Here is an 18,445-nt window from a genome sequence, read left to right as displayed (position 1 = left end):
TATCTGGGTCGTGGGTGTGGTGCTGATGGTTGTAGGTCAGTCTCTGCCCTGGGAGTGTTGTGAAGCATTGCCAATAAGGTTACACAATCGTGACTGGTGTTCGCTTAGTGCATTAAATGGTGGTTGTTCAAGTAGCAACCTCAACACTTCCCCCTGTTTGTAGGACTCCACCCATTGCCTGTGCCTTCACTTTCACGCTGTGTTTGTTCCAGCAATCCTATAGCAGGATGGAGCAATTTTGAAATAATTTAATAACAATGCAACTGAAATATATTTTATTTTGGGGTGCTTGGTTGTGCTAGGGCAGTGTGGGTACCGAAACTGGCTGATCAGGGGACTAGTTTGAGCTCGTGGGATAACCCTCCGAAATTTCAACACCTTCCCTGCCTCGGTCAGCTTGCAGTTCCTTTTATAAAACTGACTGGGGGACTGGCGCTATGCAGCCCTTGCCGGGATTTCTGCTCGAGGCAGGCTTTCTTGCCTGAAGGGAGTGGCTGCTTTCGAATGTTCTCAAAATAGGAAGTATAGCAAACTGCTGGAGGGGTGAGGTTCTGCCTTCATCGTATTAATTCACATGCTGAATGTGCTTTTCCTCTGCCCCGTGTTCAGTGGCTGTCAATCATTTTTAGCCCAAAGTTGTGAATTTGGGTTTCCCCTACGGATGCTTGAATGCAGGCTGATTCTAGGGGGCGTAACTTTGTCAGGACTGTGTTTTAAATGAGATGGTTAAATGTTGCTTCCTCTCCCCAACTCAGGTGCACCTCCCCCACCAAGCACCAAGTCTAGGATGTTGTCTGGACGTGGTGGGGGTGGGTAGGGATGTGCCTGACTTACAAGGTGAGGTTGCTTAGATCTAGGTCGTGTAGAGAGTTGCAAAAAGAACTATGACTAGGTGCGTACAGGTTACATGGAACACAGATGTTGCCTGGATTTGGTGGGGAGGTGGAGGAAGGTTGTAGCTTGAGTTACAAGGACAGGTTGCTTAGACTTGGACTGGGTCAGACAGAAATTGTGTACAGGTTAAGCAGACCAGGACCGGGTTGCGATTGACATTCAGCAGGATCTTGTGTGGACTTGGTGGTATGGTGGGTGTGCCCGAGTTAAAATTTCAAAGTAAATGTTATTACCAAAGTACATGTGTGTAACCATATACAACCCTGAGATTCATTGTCTTGCAGGCATACTCAATAAATCTAAAGAATAATAACTATAACAGAATCAATAAAAGACCACCCAACTTGCAAATTCAACCAGAGTGCAGGAGACAACAAACTATACAAATACCAAAAAAAGATGATACTAAATAAATAAGCAATAAATATTGAGAACATAGATGAAGAGACCTTGAAAGTGAGTCCATTGGTTATGTTAACATTTCAATGATGGGACGAGTGAAGTTATCCCCTTTGGTTTAAGAGCTTGATGGCTCAGGGGTAGGAACTGTTCCTGAACCTGGTGGTGACAGTCCTGAGGCTCTTGTACCTTCTACCTGATGGCATCTGCAAGAAAAGAGCATGACCTGGGTGGTAGGAGTCCCTGATGATGGATGCTGCTTCCCTATGACAGCATTTCACGTAGATGTACTCAATGGTTGAGAGGGCATTACCTGTGATGGACTGGGTTGTATCCCACTTTTTATAGGAGAGGTTGCTTGGTCATGTTGAGAGCTGGGTAAAGAATAGATTGCGTACAGGTTACGTAGACTAGGACTACACTGCGATTGAGATTATTAGGGTGTTGCCTGAATTTGGTGGTTGGTGGGGTGAGTATGGAGTTACGAGAAGTTGTTTGGAGTAGGACTAGGTCGAGTAGAGGACTGCAGTCAGTTTGTGCAGACTAGGACCATGTTGCATATGAGACTCACCAGGATCTTGCCTGAACTAGGTGGTTGAGGGGTGTGTACCTGAGTTGCAAGGAGAGATGGCTTAGACTAAGACAGGGTCACATAGAGATTTGCGTGAAATGACTAGGTCTAGATTTATGTAGACTATGACGATGTTGTAAATGTAATCTACCAGGATATTGCTTGGGCTGGATTCTTGATTAATCAGGGCATGAAGAGATATGGGGAGAAGGCAGGAAATCGGGTCAGAGAAGGAAAATGGCTCAGCCTTGATGAAATGAAGTAGCAGACTTGATGGGCCAAATGGCATAATTTTGCTCCTATATCTTATGGCTTGCAGAAGTTACAAGGAGAGGTACCGCAGACTAGGAGTTCATATATTTTTTAATTGCGATACAGCAAGGAATCTTCAAGCTGCGCCAGTTACCCTAGCCTAATCAGTGCAATTTCCAATTACCAATTAATCTACCAACTGGTACGTTGTTGGACTGTGGGAGGAAACCGGAGCACCCGGAGGAAACCCACATGGTCAGTGGTGGGAATTGAACGGGTCACTGGTACTGTAAAACATTGTGCTAACCACTACACTATCCTGCCATTCCCCTAGAACGGGAGGAGATTGAGCAGGTTACCTGACAGAAGTATACAAGACCATGAGGCCCATAGACAAGGTGAAAACACAAGTCTTTTTTTCCAGGGTGGGGCTGTTTAAAAAGGAGTGCATAGGTTTAAGATCATAGGTGAGAGATTTAAAAGTGACATGGGGAGGGTGGGGGGGAGAGGTTGCAGGTTCTTCATGCAAAGGGTGATGTGTATTTGGAATGACCTGCCAAAAATACTGGTCATGGTGGGTGTATTAGAAACATTTAAAAGCCATCTAGATAAGTAGATGGACAGGAGGGACTTAAAAAGCTATCAGCCAAGCATGGGCTGTTAGATGTGTTCATAGGGCAACACAGTTGGCATGTATGAGTTGGGCCGAAGGGCTTATTTTTGTGATGTGTGACTCTGACATGTTAAATTGAGGCCTTGCTCGCTTGAGTATTGGGTGGACAATGCATTACAGTAGCAGCGGCCCGTGTTCAATTCCCGCCTTTATCTGTAAGGAGTTTGTATGTCCTCCCTATGACTGTGAGGCTTTCCTCTCCAGTTCAGAGACATGCCAGTTGGTAAATTAATGGGTCATTGTAAATTGTCCTGTGATTAGGCTAGGATTAAGTTGGAGGTTTCTGGGTGGCACGCTCGAATGCCGGAGGAGCCTATTCAATGCTGTATCTCAATCAATAAATAAATTTTTTATTAACAGTTCTGGGCGTGCTCTTTTAAAATGCTGTCATATTGCCAAAGTTGCAAAGGCAACAATGCTTCTGAAGGTACCTCACTGGAAGTATCTTTAAGAACTAGTGGCATTCAAGAGACTCTTGGGAAGGCACACGAGGGCGCAAGGAGTGGAAAGTTCTGGTCATTGTGGACGCAGAAGGGGTTAGTCTAGTTCAGCATTTGATTACTAATTTAATTAGTTTGGTACAACAGCGTGGGCCATGGGACCTGATCCTGTGCTGTGTTCTACCACTGTGTAATCAAAGTTACCAATGTGGTGAGAAGCACTTTGTAAATGCAAATATTCTTTCCAACTGCTTCTGGTTGGGCACTCTCACAAAACGCTGGAGGAACTCAGCAGGTCAGGCAGCATCCATGGAGAGGAATGACCAGTCAACGTTTTGCACCGAGACCCCTCGCCAGGACTGGAAAGGAAGGGGACAGAATTTAGAATACAGGTTTCCCCCACTATTCGAAGGTAGAGCGTTCCTGTGAAACCATTCGTAAGTCAAAAGGTCGCAAAGTGAAGAAGCAATTATCATTACCGTAATTTATATGGGAAAAATTTTAGTGTTTCCAGACCCAAAAAATAACCTACCAAATCATACCAAATAACACACAAAACCTAAAATAACACGAACATATAGTGAAAGCAAGAATGATATGATAAATACACAGCTATATAAAGTAGAAATAATATACAGTATAGTTTCACTTACCAGAATCGGGAAGATTGAGCCAAAACCGATCTGTAGAAAAAAATCAGCACGTATATGCATGCGCATACACCTGTCTGCACAAGGCTTCATGGTCACAGTAGACTTTCTTGGGGTAAACACAAGTTTAAAGCGGGTGTCTTTTTTCGTAATTGTGAAAATCCTCTTTTGTGTATGTATATGTGTGTGTGTATTTATATCATAAATAAAATCAGATGGTGATGCAGCCTATTAGAATGCTCTCCACAGTACATCTATAGAAATTTGCGATTGAATCCTAATGAAATATATCCACTGTGATGCCTTCTTTGTAACTGCATCAATAAGTTGGGCACAGATTGATCCTCAGAGATACTGACACCCTTCTGATCCCTCTGAGGATTGGTGTGTGTTCCCTTGTCTTACCCTTTGTGAAGTTCATAATTAGTTTATGGTTTTACTGATTTTGAGTGTAAGGATTTTGCTGCTATGCCACCCAAAGACATATCTTGCCCCTGTATGCCCTCTTGTTGCCATCTGAAATTCTGCCAACAAAAGTTGTGTCATCAGCAACTGTAAAAATGAAGTAAAGGGCTGAAGAAGGAATGTAATGGGGGAGGACAGTGGACCTTTGGGGGGGGGGGGAGGAACCAAAGGGAAGAGAAGGTAAGGGTTTAGAGGGTAACCGGAGTGGGGAGTGGAAAGAGAGAGAACGTTGAAGGGTAATAACTGGATGTTGGAGAAATCAATGTTCATGCCATCAGGTTGGAGGCTATGGGGAATATGGAGTATTGCTCTTCCAACCTGAGTTTGGCTTCATTTTGGTAGCAGTTACTCAAGATTTCCAGCAACTCTTGTGTTTCAGGTTTGACTCTGATTTCCTCCCATGTGTCCCTCTGATTGCTAACATAAGTTTCATGTTTTGTCTTCCCCCCCCCGGGCAGATTTCTGATTGGCCAACTGGTGGTGGTTCAGCGACGTGCGCCTGACTGGAGACAATGAGTGAGCTGGAGCAGCTACGTCAGGAGGCAGAGCAGCTACGGAACCAGATAAGGGTGAGTAGTGGGCAGCTCCCACAGCCCCGGTGTCTCTGTGGGAATGAATGATGTTACATTGAAGAGGGCAGAGGGGTTATTAACCTGAATTTTGGTTTTGGTCCTGGTCCTGTCCACGAGGTCTGACTTGGGATGGTGTTACAGCACCAAAACAGTCCCTTTGGCCTGTCTGGTCCAAACTGATCTCGTTGCCTATCCAAGCCTGTCCTGTGTGCCAGGCTTTAGCCCATATGCTCCAAACCCTTTCCAATCTGTCTCAACCACCTCCTCTGGCAGCTCATTCCATATATGGACTGCGCTTTGTGTAAAACAAGGGTGTCAAACTCATTTTAGGTCACGGGCCGGATTGAGCAAAATGCAGCTTCATGCGGGCCGGATCAGTCGGACGCGTGCGAACGCAGCTTTCGTTGCCTCCGTTTTTTCAGCCTGCTCTCATGTGTCTTAGTCTCTGCTATAACTACAAAGTGTTTTACTTTACAAATTCCGTTTCTTATGAAGAAGACTGCCGAATAAACACTAAAACCCCTGAAAACCTGGTACCTGAATAAACTCAGCATTAGCCATATCATACGCCATAGGCGCTTCGATTACTGGGGCCAGCTTTAATAGTAATTAGATATTATCTCGCGGGCCAAAGATAATTCCACCGCGGGCCGGATTTGGCCCGCGGGCTTTGAGTTTGTCATATATGGTGTAAAAGGAAAGATCGCCCCTCAATTCCGACTACATCTTTTCCCTCTCACCTTAAATCTACGTCCTCTAGTTGTTGGTTCCCCAACCCTGGAGAGAAACACAGCATGCATTGAATCAATGCCCCTTATGTTTGTATACGCCTCTATAACATCTCTGACATCCACAAGGAATAAAGTTCTGAAAGTCCCGTTGAAAGGAGCAACAAGCAATCTGCTGGAAGAACTTAATAGATCGAGCAGCATCTGTGTAGGGAAAAGGAATTGTTGATGTTTATCCTCCCTCTCCTTGGTACCCTCTCTCTCCTTTTCCCCAAATCCTCTCCCTTTTTCCTCTACTTACCTTACTCTGCCTCCTCCATTGCCCTCCCCGTTCCTTTTACCTCCCGTACTACTCTTCCCTCTTCCCTACTGTCCCCCTTCCCCTCTCTCCCTCCCCGTGCCCCTCCCTCCCTCCCTCCCCGTCTCCCCCCCACCTGTGTTTTCCCCTGTCCTTTCCCTGGCAGATGTGAGGTGTTTATTAGGAGGCGATGGCAACCAGCAGGGAAGGGAACAGGCAGCTGTTGGGAAAATCTAACTGCGCCGCTGAGGCCCCTCACTATCTAAAACTAGAGTCCTGAGCAGCTCAAACACAGAATGAAGTCCTACAGCATCAGATTTCTCTATTTAAACTACCAATGTGGAAATGTAAATATTCCCGGGCTGCAAAACTCCAGTCTGTAAATGGAGATGGGATGGAGGTTTTGAGAGGAAGCAGAGTTTGTCTAATTGATTTATGATGCTGAATATCCTGTGACTGTGCCAGCATCCAGTCTGTCTATTACTGATTTCAGAATCCCAGAATATTTCCTTTTTCCCTGGGGAAAAAAAAACAGGGTAAAAATATTACAGAATTCTTTCAGGGACAACTTGGTGGATGATTGCATTCTTTTACCCTCGTGTAGCCCCATTGGTAAGGGTTGCTCCTTCAGTCTGGATTGCCAGTATTGGAGATTGAAACATGCAGCGAAATATGAACACAAGATGCTGGAAATCTGGAGTAACACAGACAAAATGTTGGAGTAACTCAGCAGGTCAGCTAGCATCAATAGAGAAGAACAAAGAGTTGACGTTTCTAGGCTGAGTCCTGATGAAGGGTCTCAGTCTGAAACGTCAACTCTTTGTCCCTTGATGCTGCCTGACCCGAGTTCCTCCAGCAGTTTGTATAAATGTAGTGAAAATGTGTTGTTTTAAAAATTCAGTGCAGTTATTATCAAAGCATGTATACAGTATACAACCCTGAGATTTGTCTTCTCACAGTCACGAGACCCATTCAAACATCAGAACACGCAAAAAAACCCCAAATTGCATAAATGGCAAAAAAACGAGTGAAAAGCACAGAATGTAAATCATCGACCCATTAAAACTGTGTAGGAATGTTCGCAAATTTTAGTTCAGTTTTGTTCACTTTAGTGCTGTGCCGTTCGTTGACTGCAAAATCGCACAAAATAGCAATTATTTTAAAAAAAGAGTAAACAGAAACATGTCACAGCATGAACGAACCTCAGAATCCAATCCACAAACTGCATCGATTAAACAAAGACTCCAGCAGCTTCCACTGGAAACAGTGAGAGGCTAACCGGTCAGGCACAGGCACCTACCTCCGCCATCAGCAGCAAACGAGCTGGTGGGAGGTGGGAGGTGGAGAGACTGGTCAAGTCGCCCCGCTCATCTTCCACGTTCGTCCTCGTTGATTTCAGTGTCACTCTCCACTTTGATCAGCAAGAAATGGAGTTGATCATGGGCTCGTGCCTTGCTCCCAAACTGCACACTCCACTCCAAACTTTCTCACAGACAGCGAAGCACCAGATCACTCAGTCATCCCGAAAACACAGCATCAAAATGTAAATCACAGGTTCCCATAGTAGCAGAATCATATTTGAAGAAAGAAGTAAAAGTAGTTTTGTTAACTGACTGAAGGATGTGGCATTTTTTTTTACACGCTGTTCACTGGCGCCACCTTGTGTCAATAACTAACACAGTCCAAGGATTATGCTGGGGGCAGCCTGCAAGTATTGGAGATATCATTGACATGTGTACAGTTCTTTGAGTCAAGTGGTTTAGATTCTGACAGGTGGTTTCCTTTAACTTGAGGGTCTAGAATTCAGAAATAAGGAGTTCCTCTAAGGACAAAGATGAGGCAGTTTCTTCAGAGAAATTACAGAGGAGCACAGATAGTGTGAATACAGTCTTCTTCCCAGGGTTGGGGAATCAAGGACTAGAGGGCTTAGGTTTAAAGGTGAGAGCAGAGGTTTAATAGATACCTGAGGGGCAACGTTTTCACCCAGAGGGTGGTCAGTATATGGAGCGAGCTGCAAAAGGAAGTGGTTGGTACATTAATAATGTTCAAAAGATACTTGGATAGGCATGTGAATAAGAAATGTTCAGAGCAGGTGTTCACAACCTGGGGTCCGTGGACTCCCCGGTTAATGGTAGGGGTTTGGGAACCTCTGGTTTAGAGAGAAATGGGCCACATACGGGTAAGTGGGACTAGCTTAGATGGAACCTGGTCAGCGTGGAATTATTGGGCCGTTTGGCCAGTTTCCATGCTGTGTGACTCTGACTGACAAACAATGACCTGAAGTGCTTCTAAATAAAATTGAGATGGGGTGCTGCTTCCTGTTGACAAAAGGCCCCCTCAGGGATCTACACTAGAATTAAGGGACCTAATTTTATGGGGCGATGCATCTCTACCAAAGGAGGTGTAAAGCGCTCCTTCCTTCTGCTAGCCTGCAGGTCATCCCTGGGCAAGGCTCCTTAATCAAGGTCACGTGAAGCTAGGGGAGCAGGTGGTGGATTGTCATATGAGCATATCACAAGTCATGGTATGCGACTGCTAACGCCAAGCCGACAATCTCTGAAGCGTATTGATGATGGCTTGTAAAGAAGAAGGCAATGGCAACCCACTTCTGTAGAAAAACTTGCCAAGAACAATCATGGTCAAGGAAAGACATGCACATAATTAATTTTACATTGATTGGAAGAAAGTATGGGTGGGGGGGATGCCAGAGCTAAGTTCTTTACACAGAGAATGGTGGAACATCCTTCCAGGAGAGGCAGATATATTAGGGGTATTTAAGAAATCCTTAGATAGGAAAAAGGAGGGCTATGTAGGAGGGAAGGGTTAGATTAATCTTGGAGTAGGTTAAAAGATCAGCACAACATTGTGGGCCAAAGAGCCTGTACTGTATTGTGGTGTTCAATGTTCTATGTGCCTCTAATTTCAAGGGCACTTGTCGAGCTACACTGGAAGAAGGCGTTCTCTTTAGAGGCCCACTGAATTTTACAATGGTCCTGGTGTTTATTGTCCAGTCCTTGACTGGAGTTTGGAGGCTGCTGGGCTTCAGAGGGCAAATATTTTGCATTTCCAAACACAGTGCGTAATATTTATAGACACAAGACTACAGATGCTGAAATTCAGAGCAAAACATTAAACTGCTGGTGGTTGAGCAACGTCTGCAGAGGAGAAAGGATGGTCAAAGTTTCTTAAAGCTTACCTTCATCAAATAAGATGCTGAAATGTTGTTATATACCTGGAGCCCATTATTGAAGCACTGTCCAGCTTCTTTCCCCTGTGTCACTGGGCTGAATGGAATCCTTTGTTCAGAGCTTCAGTGTGACTCTTGTACCACACTGGGCTGCAGAAGCTGAAATCTGGAGCAACTCGAGGGTCAGGCAGCATCTGTGAGGGAGAAATGGACAGCCGATGTCCCAACCCCAACGTCTACTGTCCGTTTCCCTCTACAGGTGCTGCCTGATCCCTTGAGTTCTTCCAACAGTTTGTTTTCTATTTATTTATTTACTGAGATACAATGCCCTTCTGGACCTTTGAGTCACACCACACAGCAATCCCTCAAATTTAACCCTAGCCTAATCACGAGACAATTTACAAAGACCAATTAACCTACCAACCGGTACGTCTTTGGACTGTGAGAGGAAACTGGAGCACCCGGAGTAAACCCGCACAACCAAGGGGAGAGCGTACAAACTCCTTACTGACAGCAGTGGGAGTTGAACCAGGGTCTCCTGTGCTGTTGTGCTGTGCTGACCACTACAGTGCCACCCATGATTTCTGTTTGCTCTTCATTCATTCTGTTAGGGAGAGTGCTACTGACTTTAAGCAATGCAGACCAAATAATTTTACTTACTGTAAATGGTTGAAATTTTTGTCATATTGATGATATAAGCAACACTCTTCCTCACTCTCTATCTCCAAAATCAGGCAGGAGATATACGAAAGCCCGAAAGCACATATGACAAGATGGACTCTTGACCTCAGAATCTTCTAAGGCTTGGTCTACCTGCACTGCACTTTCTCTGTAGCTGTAACACTATATTCTGCCTTCCTTTACCCTTGTTCTTGTTGCAAAGCAAGCATGGCAAAGCCTCTACTACTTTAGGAGTCTCTGAATATTCGGCTTGACATCTACAGTTGTCCTGCTGAAGGGTCTCAGCCCGAAATGTTAGTTGTACTCTTTTCCATAGGTGTTGCCTGGCCTGCTGAGATTCTCTGAGTTTTTTGTGTGTGTTGCTTGGATTTCCAGCATCTGCAGATTTTCACTTGTTTCTATGGATGTGTAGTGGAGAATGCATTGACTGGAGGTGTCATGGCCTGGTATGGAAACTTCAATGCCTTTGAACGGAAATTCCTACAAAAGGTAGTAGTTTTGGCCTAGTACATCACGGGTAAAGCCCTCCCCGCCGTTGAGCATATCTGCATTAAACACTTGTAGGAAAGCAGGCATCCATCATCAGAGATCCCCACCACTCAAGCCATGCTCGCTCCGCGCTGCTGCCATCAGGTAGAAGGTACCAGTTCCCCAGAACTCTCACCACCAGGTTCAAGAATCCCCTCGACCATCAGGCTCTCGAACAAAAGATGATAACTACACTCCACTATAGGGATGTTTCCATAACCACTGATCTCACTTCAAGAGCTCTTTATCTTGTTATTTCATGCTCTTGTTATTTATTGCTATTTGTTTATATCTGCATTTGTTGTCTTCTATGCTCTTGCATTTTTATTTGTCCTGTTTACAGTTGCTATTCTATAGATTTGCTGAGTTTACCCACAGGAAAAATAATCTCAGGGTTGTATGTGGTGACATAAATTTTACTTTGAACTGTGAACTTCAGTTTTTCATCCTTTCTATTGTATTTCTTCATTCTTCTGTGACCTGCTTAAAACATGAATCTCAGGGTAGTGTACGGTGACATGCAAGTACTGTGATAGTAAATTCAGTTTAATTTGGAACGAAGCAATGAAACACATCCCCCCGTGTGTTAAAGAACATTTTTGGAGAGGAGGAACAAACTGCTTGAGAACTCGGCAGCTCAGGCAGCTTCTGTGGGAAGAACAGAGTCGGATCAGAATCAGGTTTAATCTCACCGACATGTTGTGAAATGATTCGTCTATGTGGCAGCAGTGCAATGCAATACATAATAATAAAAACTAAATTACAGTTAGTACAAATGTATTAATAAAAGTTAAATGAAATAAGTAGTACAAAAAGTGGAAAAAAAAGAAGTGAGGTAGAGTGCATGGGTTCAATATCCTTTCAGAAATCTGATGGCAGAGGGGAAGAAGTTGTTCCTGAATCGTTAAATGTGTGCCTTCAGGCTCCTGTACTCTCCTCACTGACGGTAGCTTTGAGAACAAGACATAATTATGAGGCCAGAACTTGCGGGTGTGAATTGGGATGATGTTTTTGCAGGGGAATGTACTATGGACATATGGTCGATGTTTAGGGATCTCTTGCAGGATGTTAGAAATAAATTTGTCCCGGTGAGGAAGATAAAGAATGGTAGCGTGAAGGAACCATGGGTGACGAGTGAGGTGGAAAATCTAGTCAGGTGGAAGAAGGCAGCATACATGAGGTTCAGGAAGCAAGGATCAGATAGGGCTATTGAGGAATATAGGGTAGCAAGAAAGGAGCTTAAGGGGCTGAGGAGAGCAAGAAGGGGGCATGAGAAGGCTTTGGCAAGTAGGGAAAAGTAAAATCCCAAGGGATTCTTCAATTATGTGAAGAACAAAAGGATGACATGAGTGCAGGTAGGACCGCTTAGAGATAAAGGTGGGAAGATGTGCCTGCAGGCTGTGGAAGTGAGCGATGTCCTCAATGAATACTTCGGTATTCACCAATAAGAGGGAATTTGATGACGGTGAGGACAATATGAGTGAGGTTGATGTTCTGGAGCATGTTGATATTAAGGAAGAGGAGGTGTTGGAGTTGTTAAAATACATTAGGACAGATAAGTCCCCGGGGCCTGACGGAATATTCCCCAGGCTGCTCCACAAGGCGAGGGAATAGATTGCTGAGCCTCTGGCAGGGATCTTTATGTCCTCGTTGTCCACAGGAATGGTACCGCTGGATTGGAGGGAGGCGAATGTTGTCCCCTTATTCGAAAAAGGTAGTAGGGATAGTCTGGGTAATTATAGACCAGTGAGCCTAATGTCTGGTGGGAAAGCTGTTGGAAAAGATTCTTAGAGATAGGATCTATGGGCATTTAGAGAATCATGGTCTGACCAGGGACAGTCAGCATGGCTTTGTGAAGGGCAGATTGTGTCTAACAAGCCTGTTAAGAGTTCTTTGAGGAGGTGACCAGGCATATAGATGAGGGTAGTGCAGTGGATGTGATCTACATGGATTTAATAAGGCATTTGATAAAGTTCCACATGGTAGGCTTATTCAGAAAGTCAGAAGGCATGGGATCCAGGGAAGTTTAGCCAGGTGGATTCAGAATTGGCTTGCCTACAGAAAGCAGAGGGTCGTGGTGGAGGGAGTACATTCGGATTGGAGGGTTGTGACTCATGGTGTCCCACAAGGATTGGTTCTGGGACCTCTACTTTTTATTAACCACCTGGATGTGGGGGTAGAAGGGTGGATTGGCAAGTTTGCAGACGGCACAAAGGTTGGTGGTGGTGTGGATAGTTTAGAGGATTGTCAAAGATTGCAGAGAGACATTGATAGGATGCAGGAGTGGGCTGAGAAGTGGCAGATGGAGTTCAACCCGGAGAAGTGTGAGGTGGTACACTTTGGAAGGACAAACTCCAAGGCAGAGTACAAAGTAAATGGCAGGATACTTGGTAGTGTGGAGGAGCAGAGGGATCTGGGGGTACATTTCCACAGATCCCTGAAAGTTGCTTCACAGGTAGATAGGGTAGTTAAGAAAGCTTATGGGGTGTTAGCTTTCATAAGTTGAGGGATAGAGTTTAAGAGTTGCAAGGTAATGATGCAACTCTATAAAACTCTGGTTAGGCCACACTTGGAGTACTGTGTCCAGTTCTGGTTGCCCCACTATAGGAAGGATATGGAAGCATTGGAAAGGGTACAGAAGAGATTTACCAGGATGCTGCCTGCTTTAGGGAGTATACATTATGATCAGAGATTAAGGGAGCTAGGGCTTTACTCTCTGGAGAGGAGGAGGATGAGAGGAGACATGATAGAGGTATACAAGATATTAAGAGGAATAGACAGAGTGGACAGCCAGCGCCTCTTTCCCAGGGCACCACTGCTCAGTACAAGAGGACATGGCTTTAAGGTAAGGGGTGGGAAGTTCAAGGGGGATATTAGAAGAAGGTTTTTTACTCAGAGAGTGGTTGGTGTGTGGAATGCACTGCCTGAGTCAGTGGTGGAGGCAGATACACTAGTGAAATTTAAGAGATTACTAGACGGGTATATGGAGGAATTTAAGGTGGGGGAATATATGGGAGGCAGGGTTTAAGGGTTGGCACAACATTGTGGGCAGAAGGGCCTGTACTTCTATGTTCTATGACCTGGGAGATGGGGGTCCTTAATGATGGGTGCTGCTTTTTTCCAGACATTGCTCCTTGAAGATGTCCTGAATACTACGGAAGCTAATCCCATGATAGAGCTGATTTAGTTTCCAACTCTCTGCAGATTATTTCAATCCTATGGAGTAGCCCCCACTTCATACTAGATAGTGATGCAGCCAGTTAGAATTCTCTTCACAGTACATCTATTGAAATTTCCGAGTGTTTTGGGTGACATACCCAATCTTCTCAAATCTTGACAGTGATTCAAGTCACAACCCTTTGTTATTCGCTGAGTTGCTCTGGCAGTTTTTTTATTGCTGTGGTTTCCAATGTCTTCCATCTTCTGTGCCTCCATTGTTGGAGGAGAGGTTGGTTGGTGTTGCTGGATCAGATGAGGGAGAATCTTGCCTCTGCCGACTTATCCTAACACTTCCTGTCTCTTCTCTTTTGCAGGACGCAAGGAAAGCATGTGGCGACTCCACGCTGTCCCAGGTGAGGCAAGCGACTGATCTTTGAGTAACATAAATGGGTCTTCGGTCACACCTGTGACCCTCCTCCCACCTGTTGTGTGGGTATTGGGTGGTGGAAGGCTGCAGTACTTCAGGGCATCAGGTGCTGAGAGCTGGAGTGGATGTAGTGGAGAATGAACAGAGAAGGCACTTGCCAGCTGAACCTGAGTGATTGTTCCAGCTTTTAAATTGCTTTCTGAATGATCTTAGAATGTAGAACTGACCTTTTTGAAATCTGTCTCTTCTGCCTGCCCATTATCCATATCCCTTCATCACCACCCCTGGCAGGTCGTTCCAGGTACCCACCACTCTCTGTTTAAAAAAAAAACACACACACAAAGATACTCGATTCATCTCCTTTAAACTTACCCTCGAAACTGTCCTCTGTGTGTGTGTGTCCTCTCTCTCTCTCCATCCCCTCTCTCCCAGGCCTTTCCTCCTTCCCATCACACCCTTCTCTCTTTCTCCCCCTCGTCTCTACCCCTCCCCCTCTCTCTCTCTCACCCACCCTCTCTCTCTGTATCACCTTTCCCAGCCCCAACCCCTCCTCCCACACCCACTCTTCCCCCCCCCCCCCCCCAGCCCTTCAAGCTGCGTCACCCAGCAACCCCCTGATTTAAATAGCCTAATCACAGGACAATTTGTCCAATTAACCTATCAAGCAGTACGCCTTTGGACTGTGGGAGAAAACCGGAGCACCCGGAGGAAACCCACACAGTTACGGGGAGACAGACCTTATAGGCAGTTGTGGAAATTGTACCCGGGTCACCAGTACTGTAAAGCTTTGTGCCACCTGTATGCCACCACGCTGCCCCATTTAGAGAGGGTGCTGAGGAGATTTACCAGGGTGCTGTCTGGATTAGCGAGCATGCCTTATGAGAGTAGTTGGAGTGAGCTAGGGCTTTTCTCTTTGGAGTGAAGGAGGTTGTGAGGTGTATAAAATGATAAGAGACATAGATCAAATGGATAGCCAGAGACTTTTTCTGTAGGGCAGAAATGGCTGATACAGGGGGGGCATAAGTTTAAGGTGATTGGAGGAACATAAAGTGGGAGGAGTCAGAGGTAAGTGCTTTTTAAACAGAGTGCTGGGACTATGAAATGAGAGCTGGTATTAGAGGCAGATACATTGGGGACATTTTAGAAACTCTTGGGTAGGTAAATGGATGGAAGGAAAATGGAGAGAAGTTAGATTGTTCTTAGAGTAGGGTGTAATCTTGCACAACATTGTGGGCTGAAGGCCCTATACTGTGCTGTAGTGTTCTATGTTCGCCCAACATCTCTTTATAGCTCTGGCAGCATCCTAATGAACCTGTTCTGCACCCCCTCCAAGGGCTGCACATCTTCCTATAATGGGGTGGTTTTGATTTTGGGTTTTGATTTTGATTCTGAACAACTTTGACTTCACCTGTTCGTCCGCCTTTATGTTAGTTCAGTGATTCCCCCCCCCCCGCCCACCGAGCAAGCTCTGTATTTAATCGCCAGATAGTCTTTGTTATCCAGTGTGAGAGAACAAAAAGCTTGTATCAGTCATCCATGTATTCTCACAGTGAGGGAGTGAGTGAAAAAGAGAGAGGGGGTGGTGAGAATAAGGGAACGCTAAGCAGCAAACTCCCATTTACAATGTAGGGTTCAAGATTGTTTATTGTCATTCTTCAGTACACTAATGTAAAGGAGAATGAAATGATTGTTACTCTGAATACAATGCAGCTTAAAAAAAGACACAATAACATACAAAAGCAGTCATATGAAACACAATGTACAAGTAACTGTTTGAGTGTAGCCAAATATACACACGTTTAGTTCACACACGGACTGATTCTATATAAATGTAAAGGAATGCCACGTACAGGAGTATCTGTGACCTTGTGATCCTTGGCAAGAGGAACTCTTCCAGGTAGCAGCAGGGCTTATGGAAACACGATAGGCCAGTGACTGTACCAGTATACGTATGAAGCCTGGAGTGTAAGCATAAAGTGGCACGAGGGTTGCTGAGGGGCTGTGGAAGGAAGTGGCTGATGTGGATGCTAGTGGGGTTGGTTAATGGGCGGAGATGTTGATCATCTTGTCGGATTAGTCCTAAAGTCTCATTTGTAGAGGGAGTTTTACGGTTTAATTTAAAAAAAAACATGGCTTCACGTGAGTGGAAAAATGGTCCCCAGAAATTTTCCTCATTGGAAGTGTGCAGTTGATGGTTCCTACACATTCCTGTGCCACTGCTCGTGTGACAGAGTCATATGTTCCATGGGCTCCCACTGCTTCTCCAAGCTGCCCAAAACTTTCTCATCAAATCAAATTTAATTATCATTCAACCATACATGGATGCATCCAAACGAAACAGCATTCCTCTGGGGCCAAGATGCAAAACGTGGACAACACGTTCAAAATAATGAGCAAAAAAAAAATTCATGCAAAATAAACACATACATAGTCCAAGGTCCTGAGCAACATGTCCCACAAATTGATGGTACAGATTTGTGGCAGTATGCAGCCAGTGCAATCCAGCCTGGCATTCGTCCAGTCGAACACTAGAGGTTTGCACCGACGGGAGAGGCCAGCTTCCAACTGATCATGGAACCCACGTTACACTACCACTTGATTCCCTCTCCCGGACTGCAGCAGCAGGCAAGCCTGCAGCTCGAGGCCTAGTCCTTGCTACAACTGAGGAAGTGCTGCTCCCATGCTGCCTGTGGTACCATCAAACAAGGGAAACAGGCCTACAGCATCTTACATTTCAATGTCATGGAAATGAACCATTCAGTACTCAGTGTTCATGTGCACAGGTTGCACTGCCTGCCCATAGATCTACCTCCAACACAGAATCTACAGCCAACTTCCTCTGCTCTGCCCAAGGGTACCCAGGATGAGGAGGAATTTCTTTAGCCAGGCGGTGGTGAATATTGGCATTTATTGCCACAGATGGCTGTGGAGGCCAAGTCATTGGGTATACTTTCTTGGAATATGTTTTGAGTATTGTATTTGGTTCTGGTCGCCTGAATATAGAGAGGTTAAAGAGGAGATTACCAGGATGCTGCCTGGATTAGAGAGCATGTCTTGTGGGGATAGGTTGAATGAGCTTAGGGCTTTTCTCTTTGGAGCGAAGGAGGATGGGAGGTGACTTGTTAGAGGTGTACAAGAGAGGCAAGATCGAGTGGACAGCCAGAAACTTTCCCAGGGCAGAAAATGCTAATGAGGGGGCATAAATCTAAGGTGATCGGAGGAAAGTATGGGGGGAATTTCAGAGATAAGTGTTTTACAGAGAGTGGTGGGTGCATGGATTGTGGGAGGGAAGGGTTAGCTTGATCTTGAAGGTTAAATGTTTGGCACAACTTTGTGGGCTGGAGGCCCTGCACTGTGCTTTATAATATTATTTCTTCTATATTTAAAGCAGAGGTTCTTGATTAGTGAGGGTGTCAAAGGTTACAGGGAGAGGGCAGAAAAGGAGGGTTCAGAGGAAAAATACATCAATCATGATCAAATGTCAGACACTCAGTGAACCAAATGGCCTAATTCTGTTCCAATGTCTTATGGGCACCCAGTATGTTCTCAATACAGTGGATTCCAGTTAATTGGCCCAATTAAGCAGCTGCTCCAATTAGCTGAAGTTTCATGGAAATAGTTAAAAAGCAAAAAAGATTAACTGAAGTTTAACTGATTAGCAAATTATGTATTTAAATAAATACAGAACAAATTAGGATATTACCAGTTCTACTAAAACTGTAGTTCCTAATAGTTATCAGTGGAGAAATTCATCCATTGTACACTGCTGTGTTTCATTGACTGTAAATGAACAAAATCAGCACAGACACCTAGAGCAAATAATGAACAGCCTTCACGCAATGCTTTCAACACTTGTACCCTCCAATTCCTCGTTTTCATTGTAACATTCAAAATGATTGTCGATGCCGCCTTTGTAGTTTCTAACTTGTTGAAGTAGTGAAATCGTTTTCACTCCCATCCATGTCTGGCATCTCCAAGCCTGAATGCTCACCACAGTGAGCAAAACAGTTCTGAATTGTTTTGCCTTTTTCTCGCCAACAATCAGTGACAAAAATCTCTGCTTTTTGAACAAAAACACATGCAACTGATGCTATTTAAAAACTGTTCACTCTAAGCCCAATGTAGTGTCTAACAGCCACACAAGATCATGTGACTGACACTAGTTAGAAACCGTTTGGGAACGGTCTCCTGTTCCGGTTACGTTGTGTAGTGTCCCAAATAAATGAGGGGAATCCTGGCTATTTTCTCAGTTTTTTGTTCTTTCAAAGTTGTCCCAAATAAACAACTGACCTGATTAACTGATGGACCATTTAACCAGAATCCACTCTGTGGTGAATAACTTCAGAATCAGATTTAACGTCACCGGCATACATCATGAAATTTGTTAATTTTATGGCAGCAATAAATTAATATACAGAAAAAGCTGAAGTACAGTAAGTGTGTGTGTGTTTTATATCTATTAAAATAGTCAAATTAAAGTAGTGCTAAAGTAGTAGTGAGGTAGTGTTCATGGGTTCATTG

The 18,445-nt window shown here is 44.6% G+C and overlaps 1 protein-coding gene across 2 annotated transcripts in view; it reads left to right on the top strand.

Annotated features, from left to right (window-relative positions):
- LOC140729260 (guanine nucleotide-binding protein G(I)/G(S)/G(T) subunit beta-2) overlaps nucleotides 1-18,445 on the top strand; it is a 145,167-nt gene that overhangs the window by 93,807 nt on the left and 32,915 nt on the right. For both annotated transcript variants that reach the window (XM_073048839.1, XM_073048840.1), the window contains 2 exons: nucleotides 4,803-4,913; nucleotides 13,872-13,910. In XM_073048839.1, the coding sequence (XP_072904940.1) occupies nucleotides 4,857-4,913; nucleotides 13,872-13,910 (96 nt within the window). In that variant the 5' untranslated portion in view covers nucleotides 4,803-4,856. The remainder of the gene's footprint in view (nucleotides 1-4,802; nucleotides 4,914-13,871; nucleotides 13,911-18,445) is intronic.

The sequence above is a fragment of the Hemitrygon akajei genome, chromosome 6, assembly GCF_048418815.1.
Source record: "Hemitrygon akajei chromosome 6, sHemAka1.3, whole genome shotgun sequence".
Lineage (NCBI taxonomy): Eukaryota > Metazoa > Chordata > Chondrichthyes > Myliobatiformes > Dasyatidae > Hemitrygon > Hemitrygon akajei.
The sequence above is the reverse complement of the archived record's forward strand: the minus strand, read 5'-3'. Positions and strand labels throughout refer to the sequence as shown.